This window comes from Pogoniulus pusillus, chromosome 30, assembly GCF_015220805.1.
Source record: "Pogoniulus pusillus isolate bPogPus1 chromosome 30, bPogPus1.pri, whole genome shotgun sequence".
Taxonomy (NCBI): Eukaryota; Metazoa; Chordata; class Aves; order Piciformes; family Lybiidae; genus Pogoniulus; species Pogoniulus pusillus.
Genome location: NC_087293.1, coordinates 8379003 through 8402060, shown reverse-complemented (window position 1 = coordinate 8402060; position 23058 = coordinate 8379003). Strand labels below are relative to the sequence as shown.

Here is a 23058-nt window from a genome sequence, read left to right as displayed (position 1 = left end):
GTAAACAAAAGGAAAATCTGCCTAGTACACTTTTGGGTTGGATTAGGAGCATAACTTCTAGCAGGCTTTGCCGCTAATCTGCCTGATGTAGAAATGGGGACCTTTTAAGAGCCTGCAGCCCAAAATTAATTTCTGCAAATACATTTGCTCTTTGAAGGAACCCTGCTAAGGATTTAAAATCTGGAAATACTGAGGCTGTTGGGAAGCTCGGCTGGCTCAGAAGGAAAGAACTGAGCTCTAGCATGTGGTGCACGTGCAGTGGAGCTGAGTGTATTGGGGTCGGCTTCAGTAGGCGATGTTGCGGCTGAGCTGGTGCCGCTTTCTCTGCTGTGCACTGTGGGACTGTGCACCGGGGTCATGAGGTGGGCATGGAGCTGAAACGCTGCCTCTCTTCTAGCCCTTTCCTGGCAGGGAGATGACAAACGCATTATTCTCTCCATGTGCTGAGTTCTTCTGGCTGCTGAGCCATCAATAATGCACGCTGCCGTTTGCCAGACGAAGCTTTTCCGTTCTCTGGCTTTTGTAACAGGTTTGCACTCGTCACATTGCTGCCACTTCAGCGCAGCGTCGCCCAGCTCTGTGAGCCCTGCCTGGTGCTCAGCCGTGCTCGGCATCGACAGTGCTGAAAAGCAGCTCAAAGGTGCTGAGGTCTCCTTGGCTTCTTACAAGCCTGCCCATCCAGAGATCCCCCCCCACCATAGTTTTGTTCGTGCCAGAGAAAACTTCTTCCATGGAAGGAAGAATCTCAGGGTTTGGCTTTGGAATCTAAATGCAGATGACTTTGCTGCATTGTGACACCAAAGCATGGTGGGTGTGAGATCCTTTAGTCCAACCACCCTGCTAAAGAATCTCAGAAACATCCAGGATCATCAAATCCAAACTATAACCCTACTCTAGAAGATTCACTTTAAAACATATCCCTAAGCACCACATCCTTGAATCCTGCAAGACCATCACACAAAGACGTCAGTCATGAAGTGCCAGTACATTCAAATCTTACATTTCTAGGAGGATGTTGTCTTGGCAGGTGACCATTGATTTTAGATTTCATTTTCATTAAACATCTCACAAGGAACACTTGTTGGTCACCTGCATCAAATTGCTCAGGCAGGTTTTGAAAGTTTCAGAGAAAGAGAGTCCACAACCTATCCTGGCAACCTCCTCCAGTGTTCCCGCACCCCACAGGAAAGATTTTTTTCCTTCTTGTTTAGGTGGAACTGCCTGTGTTCTAGTTTATGCCCATTGGCTCTTGTCTTATCACTGCCACCAGTGAAAAAAGCACTGATAGAGCAGCAGGCTGCAGCATTGGCTTCTTTTCTCCCTTATTCGCCCTCCTTCTCTGCAGTTTAGAATGCATTTGGAGCTCTGTGGGGCCATTTCCATAGTGTTGTGATTCATCGATAATTACACTGCTTTAAATCTATTGTTCATTTACTTTTCACAGAAGTTCCCAGCTCTAAAACCTGCTTTTAAACTTTTATTTCATTCAAGCTTATATTGGTCTTCTGGAAAAAAAAACAAACCAAAACCAAACCAACATCCTATGCACTTTTATTGTCTTTTAGCATCTGCTTCATTATCCATTTATATTTCAATACTTATTTATTCCAATGAAGGAATATAAATGTTGAGACATTCTGCAGAAAGCTAAATGAACTGCCAGCAGTAAACAGCATTTCTGATCAATTTAATAATTTTTCTTTCTGTTTGCAAATCAATTGTAAATCTGCCTCGGTTTTTATTTTTTAACAGCTTGGGTTGCTGTTTGAAATTATTCTGCAAAGAGATTGCTTGAATTGTTTCATACCAGGGGGGTCTGCAGGATTTCATCTGGTCAGCTATAAGCTTAGGGTTTGGTTTCTTTAAGAGTAATTCTTTTGTGTCTGTAGCAGGCTTTGGCTGTCAGCACACTCTCTCCTGTCGCATTGGCTTGCTCGCTTTGTAGGTCAGATTTTAACTGATTTGTAGGAGTTAAATGAATATCAATGGGTGCACAGTTTTATTCCTGACTGCTGAAATTCCAGCCCTTTGTCCTTGTGCTTAAGATTCAAATTTTCATCTACATTCACATCTAAATTACTTTTTTTTTCCTTCCCTCTAGATTTTCTAGCCATTCTTAATGGGTTTGACCTGCTGTGTCAATTTTTTAGCCTGTTGTTTGTAAAAACTCTTTACTAGAGCACTCTCAGAAGCATATACAACACAGGAAAACCCAAAAAAACTCTTCTGGTAAGAGTAAATTTCCCTTCAAACCCCTTGGCCCCGTAGCACACAGCTGACTTGTGCACAGGTTATTAAGCTCAGCAAAAGTATCACTGGTGGCAGTGATAAGACAAGAGCCAATGGGCATAAACTAGAACACAGGCAGTTCCACCTAAACAAGAAGGAAAAAATTCTTTCCTGTGGGGTGCTGGAACACTGGAGGAGGTTGCCAGGATAGGTTGTGGACTCTCTTTCTCTGAAACTTTCAAAACCTGCCTGAGCAATTTGATGCAGGTGACCAACAAGTGTTCCTTGTGGGATGTTTAATGAAAATGAAATCTAAAATCAATGGTCACCTGCCAAGACAACATCCTTCTAGAAATGTAAGATTTGAATGTGCTGGCACTTCATGACTGACATCTTTGTGTGATGGTCTTGCAGGATTCAGGGAGTTGTAGCATCCTTTCTCTCCTTTTGCAGTGCTTTACCTGGCCACTCAAAAGTAATTTTACATCACGTGCCGTGTTCAGCGTAAATGCAGAATGTGGAGGAGGCTGCACTGTTAAACTAGTGGCAGGAAATCACATTAAATTCAATGTAATTACATTGTTCTAGAAATGTGATTATGTGTCTCAACTACCATCCTCCCACTAAATTACTTCAGATCACTCTCAATCTGTGGAATGAAATCTGCCCAATTTAGACATAAAAGATGTAATAAATATGAAGAAGTACATTTTGCATTTATATTTTATATCCACCTGTGCCTGTTTATTACATTGTCTCGATCTGGCCTTTCCCAGTGCATATATCTCACCTGCTGCATGCAGGGAAATTGAACCTTGACTTCCCTTAGTATCATAATTTAGTCTTTGCAGTACCACGTATATGACATTAGCTACTTAATTTCATGTAAAACTGCAGTGAGACCTTAACTGCAGAAATGCTCTGTAAAGAAAGGGCTTCTCCTGGTGAAAATAAGAGAAGATATTCCCAGTAATAAGTACAATCTTGTTTGCAGTGGTACTGCTGAGGTTTCACAGCTCTAAAAAAGAGTGAGAAAGAAACATAATATTTTTATTTCTGACAGATGAGCATTAGACTGTAGCTTGGAGAAACAGTTTTTGAAGCCTAGTGCTGTGCTGGCAGGCAGAGTGCTACACCTGAAACCAGTTGTGCCTGAAGTTAATTGAGGATGATGCCTTGACAGTGGAGATTCAAGTCGGGAAGACAGCACCACCAGGAAAGAATGGAGCGCTTGCTCAATGCCACTTAAAATCAAAGGAAGTCATCCATACCTTTAGTGATTTTTTTGAACTGTGCCTTCGTAACTTGAGCTCTTCATCAGCAAATCAGATAATTTATAGCCTAACTATCAGATCAGAAAGCAATCACAGCCCCAGTAATATACCGGCTTTGCTTTTAATATCTACAAGCTATTGACACTAGTAATTGAGAATAAGGTTTTCTGTCAGCAATTACTTGCACAGAAGATATTGTCACTTTAATGCCTTGGTGTTTGACTCTAGGATAAGGTCAGATATTGTGACAGTAATTGCTGGAAGAAATAATTACAGCCACGATCAGGCATGCATCGACAAACACCACCTTGGCAGGAAGCTCATCTGAAAGCTGAGCTCTAGCTTGATGTTAGTGTTGCAATTGGAAAACAGTTGCTATTTGTAGGTGCAAAAGTGTATCTACTAAACTATGAGGCAAATTTGTTTGCTTTTCTCCATTTCTTGGTTCTTCAGCAGCAACAAGCAGAGTCATTGGAGCAGGCTGCATTTCTCAGCCCTTGAGTCCAAACAGCACCTCCTGTGTGCAGAGTTCTGCAAGGATAAGTGATTCTGTGAGGCAGGGGAATTTGATTTATGAGTAAATGTCCAACTGTCTCTTTATCTTAAGTACAAGATAAGTTTAAGCCTCCTAGTTCCACCTTCTCTGTACTAAGTCTGGGTCAATGGGACTTCCCCTTGGGTTTAATGAGTCTTTGAATAGCTCAGTAGTACCATCAGAAGGACCCTAGGAATAAAGGTTTCACAGCTGTAGAAGCTGCTTTGATGTGCCATGAAGATGAAACAGGGAGGAGCATAATTAATCTTTCTGTCTTCAAGATGTGTTAAGATCAGACCAGGTCATTTTCTCTGAAGAGCTGGGGAGGAGCTGCAGGGGAAAAAGCGCTTGTCTCCAGGAATTAATCTTCTGGTCTCCAGGATTAGCCTCCTGAAATATGTCTGAAAGTGACTGCTGTAGCAGAGCAAGGAACATTTATCTCATCTTGGTGCATTTTATAAACCATTTCAAATATAATTAAGCCATGGCAAATTATTTCCAAGATTCCATGGGCACGTGATGAGTGACTTTGTTTCAGTAAAAAAATCTAAGTTTTTTTCCCACTGCTTTATCAGATTTTTTAAGGGCCTGGGAAATACAGTTTCTATTAAAGTTAACAGGAAGGCTGGGTTGATGAGATTGTGTGTAGGGTTTTCTCTGCTATCAAGCCTGGAGAGGAGAGCTGTCCTGCCTATCCCTGTGTCCCCAGCTGAGGAGGTAAACTGCTGCTCTGGATACCCTGGGAGAAGAAAGCTCGCAAGAGATGGTTCTTCCCTTCCAGGTTCAATGAAGAGCCATGATGGCACTTGTTTTTCTTGTCCCCTTGAGGCAGGAGAGAAGTGGTTGCTGTTTTCCTGCTCAAGCATTACTAGTCATAATTATTTTTGCCCTGGGTTATTGATCCTTTGCTGTATTAGGTCAAAACAGCGTGTGTGAGAGTCTGCATGTTTCTCATACTTAAGAACTTAAGTAGAAAACCACACTTGAACCATCCTCATTTCAGTCAGTCGATTTTTGGCCAGCCCTGAGTTTACAAGCAGATGTTAAATATCCTTAATGCACGAAGATGATTTGTCCCCAGATGCCAAGCTGTGAGACCGTGGTGTGACACCACGGAGCCAAGAGCACAGCATGCTGTCCCTTGTTAAAATGACTTAGCAGCTGATTTCCTTTATTGAAGGTTTGGAGTCCCCTTTAAGCACAGCAGATTCCCTCGCTGAATTAGATCGTCTTTCTTTGGTTAGAGCCCGTACATCAGAACAGTTTCAGTGTTCACATCCTCCAAACAAGGCTCATTAATTGCAAATTCATGACTAACAGGGTTTGGGACTAGTTAGAACTGAAAAAGCAGAACAGGGATGGGAAGTGCTTAATGCTCTGTGGGATAGAGTATCTCACTGTGAGTGTTTTTCACTGAAAACAGCTGCATGTGTTATAGAGGACTGTAACCGTTTTTAAAGGGAGTGGATTTGGTGCCCCCAACTCCCCCAGTGGGAAGACCTGGTTTTAGAGTGTTTGTTATTGCAGACACAGCGTATCCTTTGAAATGCTGAAAGTTTAAGTGACTTTTTAGTAGTTAGCACCTAAACATGTGTAGTCTTCGTAAAACATGAATTGTTTCCTCTCTCTCTTTGTTCTTCTTGTTCATGACCTTTTGCAGAGTTGATTTTTCATCTGGTTTCCAAGGGTGTGTAGGAGCTTGAATCATAAAGGCTGGTCAAGAACACAGAAGCTTGCCAAAATCAAAAAAGAGAGTGGCTCATTCCTATCCTCAAAAGTTCTGCATGATGTCCATTGATATATTTCTTACTGAAATTCCCTGGGGGTAGTAGGAGCCTGCTGTGTTACTGCTTGTAAGAATCAGCTCCTGGTGCAGGACCTTTTTTTAGTCCTTCAGGCCAGACCTGTCAGCTAATGAATGAATGTGGTCTGCTCTCCAACTACTGATGTACCTCGTTTAACAAGGATATTACTGAACCGTGGTGGAGGATCTGCTGTCCACACATGTGGAATGCTGGTACTGCAGGTAAAACCAGAACAGAGTAGTCCTGGTGGCACACAGGATGGTTGAAATGATGAAGGAAAAATGCTAAAGTGAAAATGAAGGTTTGCTACTGGTGTTTGGAAGGAAAGGGAGAGTCATAGAGGTCTTAGCAGCTACTGATGTAAGAAGTAAATTGACCCACTCTACCACTGTACTCTTCTGCACATATAGACCATATGAGAGCACCTTAAGTCAGTTGCCTCCTCTTTCTGATCGTGGCCTTTTTGTCCTGTCTCTTCCCCAACTTTTGGTAACATCCATAGTACTAAAATTAGGTCTTCATTAGAAATTAATAATCTGCAAATGGATTTGCCCCTGTGCAAGTCATGAAACTTTCCTAAAGAAGTCAGAAGCACAACATGCAGCTGGTTTTTGGTCAGTTTTATTGCCCTGCCAGACCTATCTGCCCATGTGCTCTGTCATGTTTGAATCTACCCTGGAGCAGGCTGCTGCCTCTGACTGCTCTTCAGCCCTGCAAACACTGGAGTTTAATTTAAAAATCACTGCAAGGATTAAAGAATCCTTCCCCAGTCCTGCTGGCCCAGGGTGAGTAATTCCTTTCGACAGGCAAGTAAAATGCCATTAGTTTCCTGCATTACCATCAGTCACTGTGGTAAACGGCAAGTGATTTCTGTGTGGTGGCTGGTAAATTTTCCTGACAGCTTTGCAAGGCTGACTAAGCTTTCTGAGCTGTGGCAGCACTGTGAGCAACAGACTTTGGAGGGCTGAATGCTCCTGACCTTTTTGCCCATCTCAGGCTCTGGGGCTGCTGGAGTCTGTCAGGCACCAGCTTGCAGAATGATATTTTGGCCAGATCTGCAGAGCAAAAGCTGGGACTTGGAGCTTCAGGGCTTCTGGAGGGGAAAAACTGTCTCCTTGTCTTCATGGTTAGAAATATTGCAGGCCAATCCAGTGAGTCAGTTCTTTGGCACCATCCATTTGTGGGGCATCATCTGTACTTCATAGAAGCAGATTATGGACCCTGCCAGTCTCTGCCACACACACTTTGTCTGCTGCTCTTGGAAGAGAGAAAAATCTTGGGACTTGCAAAATCCTTGCCAAATCTGCTGAGATTCAAAGGAGGATTCAAAGATTTGTTGATGGAATGTCAGGCTGCCTTCAGAGAGTCTTCAAAAAGCTCCTGAGAAGCATCACTTGGAGGAAGGAAACTTGGGCTTTCAAAGAGAAAATCTTGTTGGGATGGTGGCAAAGGTGTAACTATGAGAAATCTTGTTGGGATGGTGGCAAAGGTGTAACTAGGAGAAATCTTGTTGGGATGGTGGCAAAGGTCTAACTAGGAGAAATCTTGCTGGGATGGTGGCAAAGGTCTAACTAGGAGAAATCTTGCTGGGATGGTGGCAAAGGGCTAACTAGGAGAAATCTTGCTGGATCGGTGGCAAAGGTCTAACTAGGAGAAATCTTGCTGGGACGGTGGCAAAGGGCTAACTAGGAGAAATCTTGCTGGATCGGTGGCAAAGGTCTAACTAGGAAAAATCTTGCTGGGACGGTGGCAAAGGTCTAACTAGGAGAAATCTTGCTGGGACGGTGGCAAAGGTCTAACTAGGACTACCTGAGCAACAGAGTGGGATAATGTCCGTGAAATGCTAACTCTCTAGGAGCACGGTGGAAAGTTCTTGTCTGCAGCTAGAAAAATAAAGTCTCATAGTAAAGAAAGCAGAAGGGAAAAATAAACCAGAGGGAAAATGTCTTTGCTGTTTTATCCCAGCTGGAGGGCTGGCTCTCATCAGAATTCACACATTATTAGCCTGCTTGGTGGTCATTGGTGCCTGGAGTACAAACCACCTAATCATAATGCTCACTAAAGTTTTCACTAGCAGTGGAAAAATGCTTTTTTGCTGTAATATATGATGCCACCTTTTGAAGAAAAGTAGTGGTCTGAGCTGTGCTGGAAATTGAATTCTATCTTGTGGAAAGGGAGATTATTTCCTGAGCTTTCCTTATTCACCGTCCTAGCGCATTCTGCTCAAGGTAAAGGTGCACTCCAGGATGATTGATTGGCAAGCGTGAGAGGACTGCTGTTGCATGTGACAGGGATATAAAGAATGATATTTTTATTTTTTGACAGTGAAGGGGAAATGGCATTACTAGCAATATTCAGCAATGTACTCTGCAGCCCCAGTTAGCTCTGCATATTTTATGGCATCCATTTTCTTCCTTCGATTAAACAACATAAAACCCCATAAAATAATCCAATAAAAACAACAACTAGTAGTTCAAGCAAAGTTCTTGTGGCCTTTTTAATTCTGCAAGGGTGTTCCTGGCTGTGCTTTTTGTCCTCTTTCCTCTAACTCCATCCATTGTGCTCAGGTCAATGTCTCCTTGTCACAGCCTAGGTGGAGTTCCTAAGAACAGCCTTTTCTATTCTGCTTTTTTATGCAGACTACCAAGTAAGCATGCAAAAATACAAGCTAGATCCCTTAAAGACCACTTCATGCTCTTAAGCAATTGTTGGATGTGCCAGGGGTTGGGAATGTTTCTGTAGAAGTTAGAGGTGTAAATGTGTTCTAAAACTCTGCTCTGTTTTTAAGGTGTTTTTGTTTTGGTTTGGCTATTTTTTTACTGGTGCAGTTTTAAGCAACCTTTTAGCTGAGGATGACCATCACTGAGTGTCTTGCTTTTAGCCTTGCCTCTTGAGAGGAGGACATGTGTCCATGTGTTATCTGCCCTTCAACCACACTGCTGGTCTTCTCCCATGGACTTTTGATAGAGGTGCTTTTGCTGTGTGAAAGTCAGGGTGAGACCTCACTCAGTGCATGCAAACTGTTGCCATTTGTGTGCTCTCTTGGGCCAAACTACACACTTGACTCAGGACTAGCCACAGACTGACTCCCACTTTCCTCTTTGGTCATCTGCCAGTCAGGAGATGTGCAGCCACAAGCTGCCTTGAGCTGAGTAGTTTTCACCACAAACAGTCCATAGAGCACAACAAGCTCTAGGGCTGGCTGTAGTACTCAGCAGCATCCAGGGAAGGTTTTTTTTATCCTAAGTCATATATGTTTGTGGTAGTTTGAGGAGTCCCAGGTTCCCTTAAGAAAACTACGGAGACCAAGACCTGTCCCAGGGGATGGACCTGATTGTCTCAGGATGTTGTAATGTTGTTGTTCTATTCTGTTTTCTGGTATCACAGCTTATAAGCCAGTGTCTGGCTTGATATTCATAGACTCAACCAGGTTGGAAGAGACCTCCAAGCCCATCCAGTTCAACCCAGCACCCAGCCCTGTCCAGTCAACCAGACCATGGCACTGAGTGCCTCAGCCAGGCTTTGCTTCAACACCTCCAGGGGTGGCGACTCCTCCACCTCCCTGGGCAGCCCATTCCAATGCCAATCACTCTCTCTGTGAAGAACTTGCTCCTGTTTCCCTACTCCCCTCCTCCCTTTGCATGTCTCTCCGGGCAGCAGCATGTCCCTTCCTATCTCGTGGTTTGTGTGGGAGAAGCCTCCGGCAGGCAGGCATTGGGAGAAGCCTCCGGCAGGCAGGCATTGGGAGAAGCCTCCGGCAGGCAGGCATTGGGAGAAGCCTCCGGCAGGCAGGCATTGGGAGAAGCCTCCGGCAGGCAGGCACTGGGAGAAGCCTCCGGCAGGCAGGCACTGGGAGAAGCCTCCAGCCGGCAGGCATTGGGAGAAGCCTCCGGCAGGCAGGCATTGGGAGAAGCCTCCGGCAGGCAGGCATTGGGAGCTGCCTCACGCGGCCTGCTGAGGCCTTGCAGGCCTAAGATGGGCAGGGCAGTTCTGGCCTACTGTCAGGCCTGCTGCGGGTGGAAGGGGTGGAGGATTCTAGATGGGTTTTGTCTGATAGACTTAGCCTAGCTTGTGGATGTATCCATTCTACCTGATTGCCTTTTGCACATATGCAGCAGTAAGCAGAACCTCCCTTTAAACCTTCAGCCAGGGTGCAGCATTTTCGTTCTCGCTCTCCAAAAGAAGCGAGAGTCACTTTTGTCCCCAGCCCTGGGTGGTTCATGGCCTCGAACTGGAACAACACCGTTGTCTGTAAACCACAGCTCTCTTAGTCTGGACTGTAGCTGATAAACTGCACAGTGTGGGTCTCCAGGGTGGTGAGCAAACCCAGCCAAGGGACAGACTGTTTAACATGCTGTCTGCCCCACGCAGTGTTGACCAAGCCGCTGCTGTGCAGCTCATTAGGTAGTTTCGCCAGGAGATGGATGGGAAGCTTTTAGCTTGTTGTTGCTTAGGTGTTCTCAGAAGCTGTGACCTTCAGCGATGCTTTTCCCATTATTTTTTTCCTCTTGGTCACTCGTAGTGGTAGAAAAATGACCTCCTTATAGAAATTCCTTGTCTCCCGGGGGGCCTGAACTCTGTCCGGGCTGCAGACGCTTTTGCAGTGCTGATTTCTGAGAGGAGCCTTCCCCCAAAGGAAACCTCTAAGTGTCTTTGTCTTTGCGGGAGGAAACCTCTGAGTGACTTTGATTTTTTTTCATTATAGTTTTCAAAGCTGAGTTTCTGCATGATCGCAAGAATTCCGAGTTCAAATGCTTTGGACACCTTCAGACTTGGTAATGCATTTTCGCCCCTACTGGGCTTTAAAGAAGAATTCCATCTGTTACAGCATTGCATTTGTTTCGAGGTAAAGGACATCGTCTGAGTGGTTTAGATCTTTCAGAGAAAGGTTGGAGAGACTGAGCTGGCTTTGATTGTTGTTCCGTAGACATGTGTTACAGAAAACCACTCCAGCATTTTACCTCTTCTGTCTACAGAGAAGGTACACCACAGATTGCTGTGTTGGAGGAGATGTCTAAGGGCGTGTGACAGCAGGCACTCTTGAGCTCTTTGAACAATGATCAGCTCATAGAATCATAGAATCAACCAGGTTGGAAGAGATCTCCAAGATCATCCAGTCCAACCTATCACCCTGCCCTATCCAATCAACTAGACCATGGCACTAAGTGCCTCATCCAGGCTTTTCTTGAAGACCCCCAGGGACGGTGCCTCCACCACCTCCCTGGGCAGCCCATTCCAATGGGAAATCACTCTCTCTGTGAAGAACTTCTTCCTAACATCCAGCCTATACCTACCCTGGCACAACTTGAGACTGTGTCCCCTTGTTCTATTGCTGGTTGCCTGGGAGAAGAGGCCACCCCCCACCTGGCTACAATGCCCTTTCAGGTAGTTGTAGACAGTAATAAGATCACCCCTGAGCCTCTTCTTCTCCAGGCTAAACAGCCCCAGCTCCCTCAACCTCTCCTCATAAGATTTGTGCTCCAGGCCCCTCACCAGCTTCGTTGCCCTTCTCTGGACATGTTCCAGCACCTCAACATCCTTCTTGAATTGAGGGGCCCAGAACTGGACACAGTACTCAAGGTGTGGTCTGACCAGTGCTGAGTACAGGGGCAGAATAACCTCCCTTGTCCTGCTGGCCACACTGTTCCTGATGCAGGCCAGGATGCCATTGGCTCTCTTGGACACCTGGACACACTACTGGCTCATCTTCAGCTACTATCTATCAGTAGCCCCAGGTCCCTTTCCTCCTGGCTGCTCTCAGCCACTCAGTCCCCAGCCTGTAGCACTGTTTGGGGCTGTTGTGGCCAAAGTGCAGAACCCTGCACTTGGCCTTGTTAAATCTCATCCCATTGCCTCTGCCCACCCATCCAGCCTGTCCAGGTCCCTCTGCAGGGCTCTCCTACCTTCCAACAGATCAACACCTGCTCCTAGCTTGGTGTCATCTGCAAACTTACTGATGCTGGACTCAATCCCCTTGTCCAGGTCATCAATAAAGATATTGAACAGGACTGGGCCCAGCACTGATCCTTGGGGAACACCACTAGTGACTGGCTGCCAACTGGATGTGGCACCATTCACCACCACTCTCTGAGCTCTGCCATCATAGCTCAGTTAACTGAACGGAGGTAGTGGAACAAAGGAAAAGACCTTCTCTCTTTAAGGGGAGGCAGCGGAATGAGCTGGTTGTGCATCCTAATGAGAGAGATGTTAGGCCCCTTTTGGTAGTGTGAGGATCGTTTAGACTTGGAAAAAGTCCTGCTGGTTCCCTTTGATCAATAGTGATAACTGTTAGATCAGGTTTCTTGGATACTTTGAATGTGCAAAGTACCAAAGGAGTTTGAGGAATTCTGTATTTATTTTCACATTGTGGGCAATGTTTCCTGCCTTCCAAGCAGGCAAAGCACTGAGGGTGTGAGCTGCTTCCCCATGCTGGTATAGCAGGAGTCACTGGAGCCGTGCTAATGGGATGCTGATGCAGCAACTCAAACATCAGACCTGTACTCTGGGTGTGAAGAGTTTGCTGGCGTTTAAGAGCTTTCAGCACGATCTAGAGCCACGTTTGCTTATGCTGTAATTAAAGTAATTTGGATGTCAAAGGTACAACAATGTTTTCAGGTGGACTCAAATTTGGGCTTTTAGTTTTATTAAGGAAATGGCAATTGCTGTAGAACTTTGACCTGGAAACGCCTGCTGGGAAATTGCAGAAATATATTGGAATGCAGTAGCTGTACAATTCCTAAGTACACAAATTAACAGTGTAGGAATCTATAGGAGTAGTAATTTCCCTCCCCAGCCCCTCCTTTAATCAAGTTCTGAGCAAAGATGAATAAACATCCTCGTTTCCATTTCGACCTTGCCCAGACAGTTAATGGTTAGTAAAATGTCTTGATTCAACAGAGTTGGACTCAATGTCTCTTGCCCCAGTGCTTAGCAGCCCCTTTTCTCCCAGAAGGACAAAATTCCCTGTTAACATATTTCAAAGCAAGCAGTGTTCTCTGTGGGAGATGGTGTTTTTATCTCATATTGCATAAAGACTTCAGAACTTCTTGGGTTTCCATAGCAGTGTTGGAAACCTCTATAAACAGGTCTGCTTTGTGACGGGGATAAATAAGAACAAAAATTAACAGCTTTAATTTCAAGCCAATGAAGAGGTCTCTCTGCTGGTTTCTTTGAGAGAAAGAGTCAATTGAAGGATGGAGTTTCTGCTGAAATATGAAATCTTAAAATGCCTTTTCTCCTTTGAAAAAAAAAAAAGGTGAAACCTGGCAAGTTTCCATTGGGTATGGAAATACAACATTTCACAGATGTGAAATGTAACTTTTTGGTACTAAATAATCACTATAAAATTCGTCAATCTCTGATTTAGAGCAGCAGAAGATCTCTCCTAAAGTGTTTAGACATTCTTGGGGAAAATGTGAGGCTTTGGAGGAAATGTGCTGCACTTTTTTTGGAGAAGTTACACATGCAGTTGGGAAAGGAGTGGGGGGGGAAGTTTTGATAAAATCTCTCCTCCCATCATCATCTCATCCTGCCTTATTTTGATCACGCTTCTGCAAAAGCTTCCTCCAAATCATAAGCCATTGTACTCAAGGGTAGGTTGTGTTAATTTGTCTTCCCTAATAGTTAATTTATCACATGGAAAGCACTTTACTGTCAGAATCCAAATTAAAATCCTGTTTACTCTTTTCATTATTCAAAATCCAATATGCTAGTGAGCTTGATGCTTAGCATACTTGGAAACATTTGATGAGCTGGAAAAAAAAGATGCTGATAGCTTCACCTTTTTGTTAGAAGAGTGATAATTGTAGCATTCTAGACCTTCAGCATTGATCCCTGCCACTATTTTGAAGAGTTTTCTTTCTCTCTGAGTTGTCTTTTTACTCCTGTGTGCTGCCATGTCTGTTGCTCAGGGTTGCTCCTGCCTTGCACCGCACTGGTCTCTGTCCCTGTTTTGCCTGCTTTGTCCTGTGTGCTGCTTTGGCATTGACTTTGTTCTTGAGTGCATGTTGGATAGAAATATTCTGATACATAACGGTAATAACTGCCTTCATTGAAACTGCATCCCCAAGTGCTTCACAGGGTTCAATGAAAGGGTTATAAAAAGTTATATAAAAATAACAGATGCAGAGAGAAGTTGAGGGAAGGAAAGGCAAATTTCCTTATGTGGTGTAATGGTGAGAGAGTGCTGATGTCACAAGATGGAGAAAAAGGACATTTCCACAGGGTGTGTGGTGGCTAAGAGAGCTTTGGCCCTGCAGTGGTGAGGTGTTTCAGGAGGAACTGGAGCCAAGGCAGGGCACAGCACAGCATATCCATGTTCTAGTTATGAAAGCAAGTTTGGGCCAATTCTGCGTTGGACTAGCAATGAAGGAACAGTCACCAGAGTAGGTTTTAGCAGGAAATATAGAGGTCAAATCTTAAGTAAAACTCCATTTGACTCTGGAAGCTGCTGCCTTTGTCTCTTAAGCATTGAGATGTCTTTATCCTGAAGGGTGAGCATACTTTTGTGTTTCCCACCATGAGTTCCCACTTTGTTTCATCGGTAACACTTAATTGCCACTGGCTTTATACCTGGGCCATGTTGATTTTTTTAGCCACCAGTAGCATCGGTTAAACCCTTTTACTTGGGGTTTTCTTCTGTTGAATGCCTTGCACTTGTCCTCTGTTACACATTGCCACCTGCCTGCCATCTACCTACACAATCTCCTTTTATTTTCTTTGCAATAACACAGCATCTAAGTTGTGCTTCTACACTTGTAACCTCTTGGAGAGGGATTGGATCTTCACAGGATCTTTGTGTATTTTGAAGTGTATTTTACATCCTTGGAAAGATAGCTTTACTTATGGTGACATTAATATGGATTCATGGAAACAAACACAGCTGGCTTAGTGCTGCTATTTTAAGGAGAATTTGATGGGGAAGTAGTTTGAACATAAATCTGTGATAGGTCTGTTAAAATATGAGAGGACAAAGAAGTAAAGATCTTGGAAAAATACTTCAGAAAATAAACAGTTGCTTAGGTGGTGGAGATTTAGGACCTGATCCTCTGACCTGTTGATAAATCTGACTCCCATCTGACATCAGGCTGTGCAGGATGCCATCTGCTAGGTGGGGCACTAGCAGATATCTGCCCACAGCAGCAGAGGATTTATGTACCCCTAGAGTGTCCTTGCGTGGCCAGTGCAGACACTGTGTGTTACTAGTGTGTCTACAAAGGAGCAGGAGAACTGGCTGGGCTTATGGTGACTATCCCAAAACAGTCCTTGTCAGCTCTAGGCATAACTCCTAGTTTTGCCATGTGTGTTACAAGTGGCTTCGTCTCATCTAACTTCTCTAGTATTTCTCAATTATCTTTGGAGAATTTTGGCCAAGAAGATTAGGAAGACATGAGAGAGGGAGATGGCGTTTCTCTTGCGTGGAGCTCTGCTCCCACCTCAGCCCTTGATCTGCTACAGTGTTTCCTGAGTGGTTTTGTTTTCACGCACACATGCACACACCAGTGAGCTTCCGACTGTCTCCTCCTGCCCAACTGGTGAGGAATGTACTTGAATGTGGCAACTTACTGATCAAATACCCTCATTTCCTGTCATCTGCCAGCAACTCTACTTGCTTCCTCCTCTTACACAAGGATGCTTCTACTTCATCCTCTACAGAGACACTGCTCAGCTCACCACACCCCAAAAGTCTCCAGGTGTTATGTCTGCATTCAGTGATTATTTTAATTTATAGTGCTTGGCTTAATGTATTGTAAACCACACGTATTTTAACTAGAAGCTCCCCAGGGTCCTTGTTCACTACTAATTGCTGGCTGTTTGTGCAATTCTTTAAACACATAAAATGCTCTGTGAGGGCTCAGAATGACTCAGCTCTGCTCTGGTTTGGTCTCACAGATGGGTAGGGGTTCTCTAGCTGAAGTGTACGCCTGGGAATCAGGACGTATCGACCCTCATTCTGCCTCTGTGGAGAGTATAATTTTAGGCAAGTTAACTAAACTGGCCTACAGCTTGGATTTCCTGTAGGGGAAAGATAATGATTTTATTTTTAATTGGGCTAAAAATGCTTGTCTCAGGGCTGAATGCAGAAATGATTGGATATTACAAATGAAGTTTATTATCATAACTGTTATTATTAGTGCGTCATTGAGAGGGAATTCAGCTCAGATCATGTTTTCACCCAGAATGGTGGGGCATATAAGAGGGTTTCTAAAATTGCTCTGAAAAAACTCTTTTTTCTCATCATTCTGAGCATTTTCCATCTGCTGTGAGCACATTCCTGGTTTATTTCCTAAATATCTTTTCCTTCTGTTTCCATTTTAAAGTTCCCTTTGATGAGATTTTACTTCCCAATTACTGCTGCTGGGAGTGTTGCTGGAGATGTATTGCAAGCAAGCATTTACCTTTCAGATTCTGCAGTTAAGTGACTGGGAGGCAGTAGAAGTCCCAGCACCACTTCCACTAAGTGCTCAGCTGTTTAAATCCCTCTTGCATCTCTTAAGTTACTTCCCAGTCCTGGTGATTACTTGTGCCTTCTCCTTCCCTTCTGTTGTAATGACAGAGAGAAGAGGTTTAGAGTGGCCAATCCACGGGGTCGCATACATTTAAGGCTGGGATTGCATTTTAAAGGAGCTGCTGCTCATTCCAAGTTGGCAGGCTGGGGATGCTTCTGCCTGTCCGCTTCATTCAGTCTATCATGTTTCCATCTTTATATTCTACAGCAAATGGAGAGCACACTGTTCAGAGGAATAATCCACTGCCAGGCATACCAGATGTATTCAGCAGCCTAAATTGAAAGCAGCTTCCTCTATTCTGCCTTTATAGCTAGAGAAGTGGGTTAAATTCAGTCGTGGAGCAATTGTTGCTTCAATTGCCTGTTCTGAATAGCTTTGACACTCCCCACTCCAGGTACCTCCTCTTAAGATCTCAGAGACATAAATATAGGGCAGTGCTCAGGGATGTCAAATTCCTGTTGGACCTCCTCCCCCTCTACAGAAGAGAGTATCATGAATACATAGTGGTCACCTCCTTTGTGATACAGGCTGTAATGTGGGGAGTCCTGTTGCAGGCTAGTTTCTGGTGAGCTCATTCAGCATTCCTCTGGCTCATTTGCATCTCTGCTAATTGCATTGTCAAAATGCTATGTAAGTTGTAATATTTTAAAGGTGGACAAGTGCTTTCTAACAGGACAATTTTCTGTCCAAAAATTCTGCTTTTCAGAAAGTATTTTGTGGAAAGTTAATGGCAGTTTTGCCAAATTTCCAACTGGCTGTTGTGTTTTGTTCCTATTTTCCTTTCCTTTTTCTCTCTCTCTCTTTATTTTTTTAAATTTATTTCACAACTATCTTTATAAAAAGAAAAGGAATGAAACCATCTCAGTGATAATAATTACTTCTTGGTCCATACTTCTGTGAAATACTTCAGTATCACACAGAATCACAGAAGATTAGATGCTGGAAGGGTCCTCAGAAGATCATCCAGTCCAACCCCACTGCCAGACCAGGACCACCTATAGCAGATCACATTGGAATGCATCCAGGCAGGTTGTGAATATCCACAACCCCCCATGGCTGCCTCTTCCAATGTTCTGTCACCTTCACAGTGAAAAAATTCCTCCTCGTGCTTCCATGGAACTTCCTATGCCTCAGATTCCACCCATTACCCCTTGTCCTGTCACTGGGCATCATCAAGAAGAGCCTGGCTCTCTCCTCTTGGCTCTTGCACTTTACATATTTATAACATTAATGAATCTCCTCCTCTTGTTTCCATGTTTTCAAGCCCAGAGATGGCAGAATTTTTGTCAGCTGGTAAATTTGGAGGACATCAGATTTTTCTCAAGTGACTATCCTTCTAGCTCCCTTCCCAGTACAGAAAGAGCAACACTTCCCAGTGTTCTGTACATGGGGAAGCGAGGTATAAGAAGACTAAATGATCTACTCAGCCTTGTAGTTGAAGCCTGGCACAAAGCAGGGCAAACCCCCCAGCACCTGAGCTCATGCATCGGCCATTCACCATCCTTTCTCCAGTTAATGTCAGCTCTGGTGGGAGTTTCTTACTCTTTTTCAAAGGCTCACTCTCCAACACTTACAATAATTTTTGTGCCTGTGGAGTTTGAGGGCAGATTTAAAGATATGAATCACTTCTCTGAAGAACAGTAGGCTCAAGCCTCCCATATGTAGGCTGGCTTAATTTGAATTTCTTGACTTTTCCCAAGTGAGAAGCTGAATTCAGTTTTTTCCTTCTTTCAACCTTTCTGGCTCTACTGATATCCAAAAATGCAAAATGACATCTTGTCTCAGCCCACCAGAGCAGATGCATTGCAGGGATTAGACTGGAAATTTTCCTAAAATGCAGTGTTCTGAGATGTTTTTGGAAGACATGGCTGGGGAGCAGAGCATGCGATGTGCACTTGGTGCTAACCCAGCAAGGCACTGGATACGCAGCAAGTCAAAGTTGTAGGCAAAGTCAGCAAGACAGCAGTGCCAAAAAACAGAAGGCCTCCTGTAAAGGACAGTGCCCTGAAGCAGAGGCAAAGTGATGAGCCAACAGGACATGCATTGGGAGAATCTCATCTGATATCCAAGCAGGCTAAAAGCAGCTGGTAGCTGATATATGAGAAGATGTAGCAGAGCTGAGGGAGGCAGACACAGCTCAGGGGTTGGCCCAGAGGGAAGCCGGTGTTCTGGGGTGCTGTGTCTGGAAGGATTAGAAGAGCTGGTCATGCAGACAGATGTGGGTATTTGAGGTTCTTGCATCCTTGCCTCTATGCTGTATGAGAACCACTGATAGAGGTGAAAAGGAGCAGCAGCTTCAGTTTGCATGAAACAGGAGCTGCATAGGGTCCTGCGTGGTTAAAGCTTGCTCAAGCGCAGCAGGGAGTTGTGCCATGTTGCTTTTCATGCTCTTAGGGGTTAACTGATCTGCTAGATTCAGATCAGAGTAAACAAAAGTAAATGCTGCAAAGTGAAGATATCTGTATTTCAAAAGCTGTGTAGGAGGGCTTAAGCTCCTGACAGATGGAAAAAGGCTGATGAATCCTGAAATGGATGAAATCCAGCTGTCCTACGTGTGCTGTGCCCTCCAGCCCCATCGTGTCCTGCCCTTCAGTTATCCAGGGCTGTGTCTTGGGTGGAAAGTCAGAGTAGACGTTTCCAGAAGTTGTCAAGAACAAACATAGGAAATTGAGCAGGTGGTGGGGAGGTGAATTTGTTTAAAAAGTTAGAATCATAGAATCATAGAATCAACCAGGTTGGAAGAGACCTCCAAGATCATCCAGTCCAAACTATCACCCAGCCCTAGCCAGTCAACCAGACCATGGCACTAAGTGCCTCATCCAGTCTTTTCTTGAACACCCCCAGTGACGGTGCCTCCACCACCTCCCTGGGCAGCCCATTCCAATGGCAATCACTCTCTCTGTGAAGAACTTCTTCCTAACATCCAGCCTATACCTACCCTGGCACAACTTGAGACTGTGTCCCCTTGTTCTATTGCTGGTTGCCTGGGAGAAGAGGCCACCCCCCACCTGGCTACAATGCTCCTTCAGGTAGTTGTAGACAGTAATAAGATCACTTGAGTTGGTGAAGAGAAAATAAAAAAACTGTGGTTTGGGGGGCATTTTTTTTTTTGGCCAGAGCCTAATGATTTTTTTTGAGTGGTTAACAAAAGTCTGACAGAAAAATAGAGAATTAGGCCTTCAGCAACAGATTCAGTATTTCATGTAAATTACAAGTCAGTCTGAAATGAAGCTATGTAGGTGTCTTGCAGCAATTATTTGGCCCAGTGTAATTATTACAGAATAAGTGAATGCTCCACTGCAAAAAGAAGGGATGATAGCAGGTAAGCTTTGAGGCCTGTTGTTTGGAGATGTGGATGTCTGTGGAGAAACAGGAAGGAGAGAATTGGAAAAAATATCAAGTAAAATTCCTTACTTACAGGAAATAATTTCCATCAGATTGGTTATGCAGGCATGTATTTGGCCCATTAATTTAGTAAAGCCTAACAGGCAAAAATAAGGATGTGTTAAAAGCAGGATGAAGGAGAGGAGAAGACCACTCAGTGACTCCTGAAGTTCTTTGATCCAAACCTGTGAACTCAGACAGAGCTTAAAAGAAATTCTTAGTAGTGTAACATGAGCATGAACTGGCTATGAGGCACCAGGGCAGATCCATCACAATTCACTGTTAAGTAACGCTTCAAGTCTCAACAGTGCTGTTTTATTTCACCATACAACTAAGAGGTCCCTCTTGGCTTTGCTTTTAATTAATTAAGTCACAGTAGTGGCCAACATGGTGCTACAGCAGTTGCTTTCTGCCTAATTGTTCTCCAGGCATATCTGCAGCACTCCTGTTGGAATCCCAGGCTTGTTTCAGGACTCAAGCTGCACAAATGAAATCTCTGCTATTAAGAGCAGTTGTTTCCTATTCCTTGGCAATATTCCTGATGCTGAGCCCTGCTGGAGTATGGACTTTTTTCTTTCTTTTTTTTTTTTTTCAGATGAAAAAATGGTGACATTTCCAAACTACTAAAACTGCTTTCTGACTCTAGCCAAGTTCAGGAATCAAGGTTTTCCATGTCAGCATCATGTTATTTTCAGCAGCATGTGTTTGATATGTCCAGTTTGATAGATCCCACTACAATGGCATAATTATTTTCATCCCTCAGTCCCCCATCTAGGGTAACATATTCCTTCTCTCTCCTGCCTGCATTACGGCCTTTGAGCAGTAAAACATACTTTATCCATGCAGATTCCCTTAATATTAAAAGGCACCTTGCTCCCAAAGGTTTGCAAGCAGGAGGATGTATTTTACATTCACAGTGCTCTGATTCTCCATCTTAAACTGCAGGACAGACACAACAAATTAAATCAACTTGTGCTTAGTCACATTTGTTTCATTTATACCAAACTGGTGCCACTGAAGCAGAAAGCATTTTTATTCTCTCCACATTGTTCAAGCTGAAAATTAACTGGCTTTGCACATAATGAAACTCATACTTCATCTCTTGGAAGGGATTGGACCTGGTTTGTATTTTTCAAGCAGAGTGACTAACAGTTGCAATGTATCAGTCTGTTACTAATGGAAGAGAGAATGTTTGCCTTTCGTAGCCCTGGTTTACCTCTCTGGATTTTTTCGTAGGAGATCTGTAAACTAAAGCAATCCCTGTCGTTCCCCAACAGAACTCGGACAGGCCCAGGTGTGAAGATCACAGACATCAGGGTCAGTGATGCAGACCAGTGGGGGGTTCAAGAGGAGACAGACAGTGCGAGGACCAGCGCTACCGTCACCTGCGTGCACAACGACCCCAACGCAGAGAACAGGTAAGCTGCAAGCATTGGTGTGTGTTAATCCTTGCTAAAGCGCTGCCAGACACATACAACAGCTGCTTGGAGGAATCCTATTGGTTTCTGATTAGTGTTTTTCCCTCCTCAGCATCCTTGGGAAAGCTATCTGAATCTGATTGAGAACTTTTATCCTTTTGTTTCAATTCTGAGCCTCAGAAATAGATTATCTAATTAAACTGAAGGCAGCCAACTAGTCCTGGCTCGTGTTTGCTTTTCGTGCACCTCCAGGGCAGCAGGAGAATCCCTGCTGCTAAAGAGCTAACAGGGGGGAAAAGAAGAAGCATTAAAAGTAAAGAAATATGAAGAATAATTGAAAGCAATACAGGACAAGGCTGTCTTCTTTATTTGAAAAGCTATGAAAGAAAGAACTATTAAGGATTATTCCTTGTGGCTGCAAAACACCTGCAAGCATCTAAGAACTGCCTCCTGAATGCTGCATTCGTTTATTATGGTGATGCTCCCACAAGCATATCAAAGTTAATGAGAAATTTACATTGTTAGTATTATGTATTTTACAATACAAGCAATTTCTCTCCATTAGCACGCAGTTACTCTACACTTAAAGTACACTGTGCATAAATTTAGCTTGAAATGGTATCCTAATTAGGAAATCACACAACTTATATATCAGAATTCTCATTTGAGGAGCCTTTTGAATCCATCTTTTTCTGAAAGCTCCTGTAAAGGAGAAAAGTGGTTGCTAGTAATGGTTTAGATTGAGGAAGATTGTTGCCAGAGGTTTAGAGTGTGAAAAGAGTTTCTACTCTCCTTAGTTTCTGAAGCTGTTTTTGAGGAACTAATGAAAACCATCTAGCTCTGGGTACAAGTGTTGAGGTGGAAGCTATTTAAGGTGAGTTTGCTTTTTAGCAACAGAGGTAAATAGGCACTGCTAAGGTGAGAGCCCTCCTGGATGTGTAAAACAGTCCTGATGAATAGCAAGGGAAAAATACCTGTTCCTTCCCAGTGAAGATGCAGAGTGGAGGTAACTGAGTGGGATGCAGACATTTGCATTGTAAATGCATGAAGTGATTCCCTTCTCAGTGTCTCAGGTTAAGTCAAGCACTACAGAGCCTTCTGGCACAAAACACCAGGCAAACCTTCCAGTTCATTAGCTGTTCATGCATTTCCAACCCTTCACTTTGGGGGGAAGGGAAAAAAAAAGACAAGAGGGAATTTGATTACTAAGTGCATTTGTGCCTCTGTCAAACTTGCAAACCTGAGGCTGTGATTCAGGAAATTCTAGTCCCACCATTATTTTGCTGGGGTTTCATGGGCTGCTGTATTGATAAAGTAGAGCTTTGGCAGCTGGATTTGGTCCAGTACATCTTGTTTCCAGATCCTTTGTCTACTGGCACGATTTCCCAGTTCCTCCAAAAGCTATGAAAGATGCCAGAGAGTCTCTTTGGGGGGATGAGAGCTCAGTCAGCAGGGGAACCTTCACACTGGTTCTGGAGTTACACAAAGATGACTCCAGCAGTGGTGTCTCACCTGAATTAGTGTGGGATGCTGATCTGGGTGGCCGTGCTGGATGGGTGTCTGCTCTTTGCTGAATGCCGCAGTCAGGGTTTTTGCCAAACCAGCTGTGACCTCTCTTCAATTCAGAGGAAAGTGGAAAACCATCAATTTGAAAGTGAAATGTTGAGGTTGAAGGAATACTCAAGGTCATTTGGTGTTACAGAGGAATCTTTGTTGAAGTGAAACAACTATTTTTAAAATTAGACAAAAAAATAGGATGAACACTGAAACTTATTGCCTTGTACGTGGTTTCACTAATCCATGAAATTATACCTGTCACAGTAACTTAGTTTTTATTAAAACTGATTTTTACTTTGTGTTGAACTGTTAAATTGCACAAAAGCAACGAATCTCAAGTTAATTAAT

At 43.8% G+C, this 23058-nt stretch overlaps 1 protein-coding gene across 2 annotated transcripts in view; it reads left to right on the top strand.

Moving 5' to 3' along the window:
* TMEM132B (transmembrane protein 132B) overlaps window positions 1–23058 on the top strand; it is a 275274-nt gene that overhangs the window by 104592 nt on the left and 147624 nt on the right. For both annotated transcript variants that reach the window (XM_064168527.1, XM_064168526.1), the window contains exon 3: window positions 21013–21153. In XM_064168527.1, coding sequence (XP_064024597.1) covers window positions 21013–21153 — 141 coding nt within the window. The remainder of the gene's footprint in view (window positions 1–21012; window positions 21154–23058) is intronic.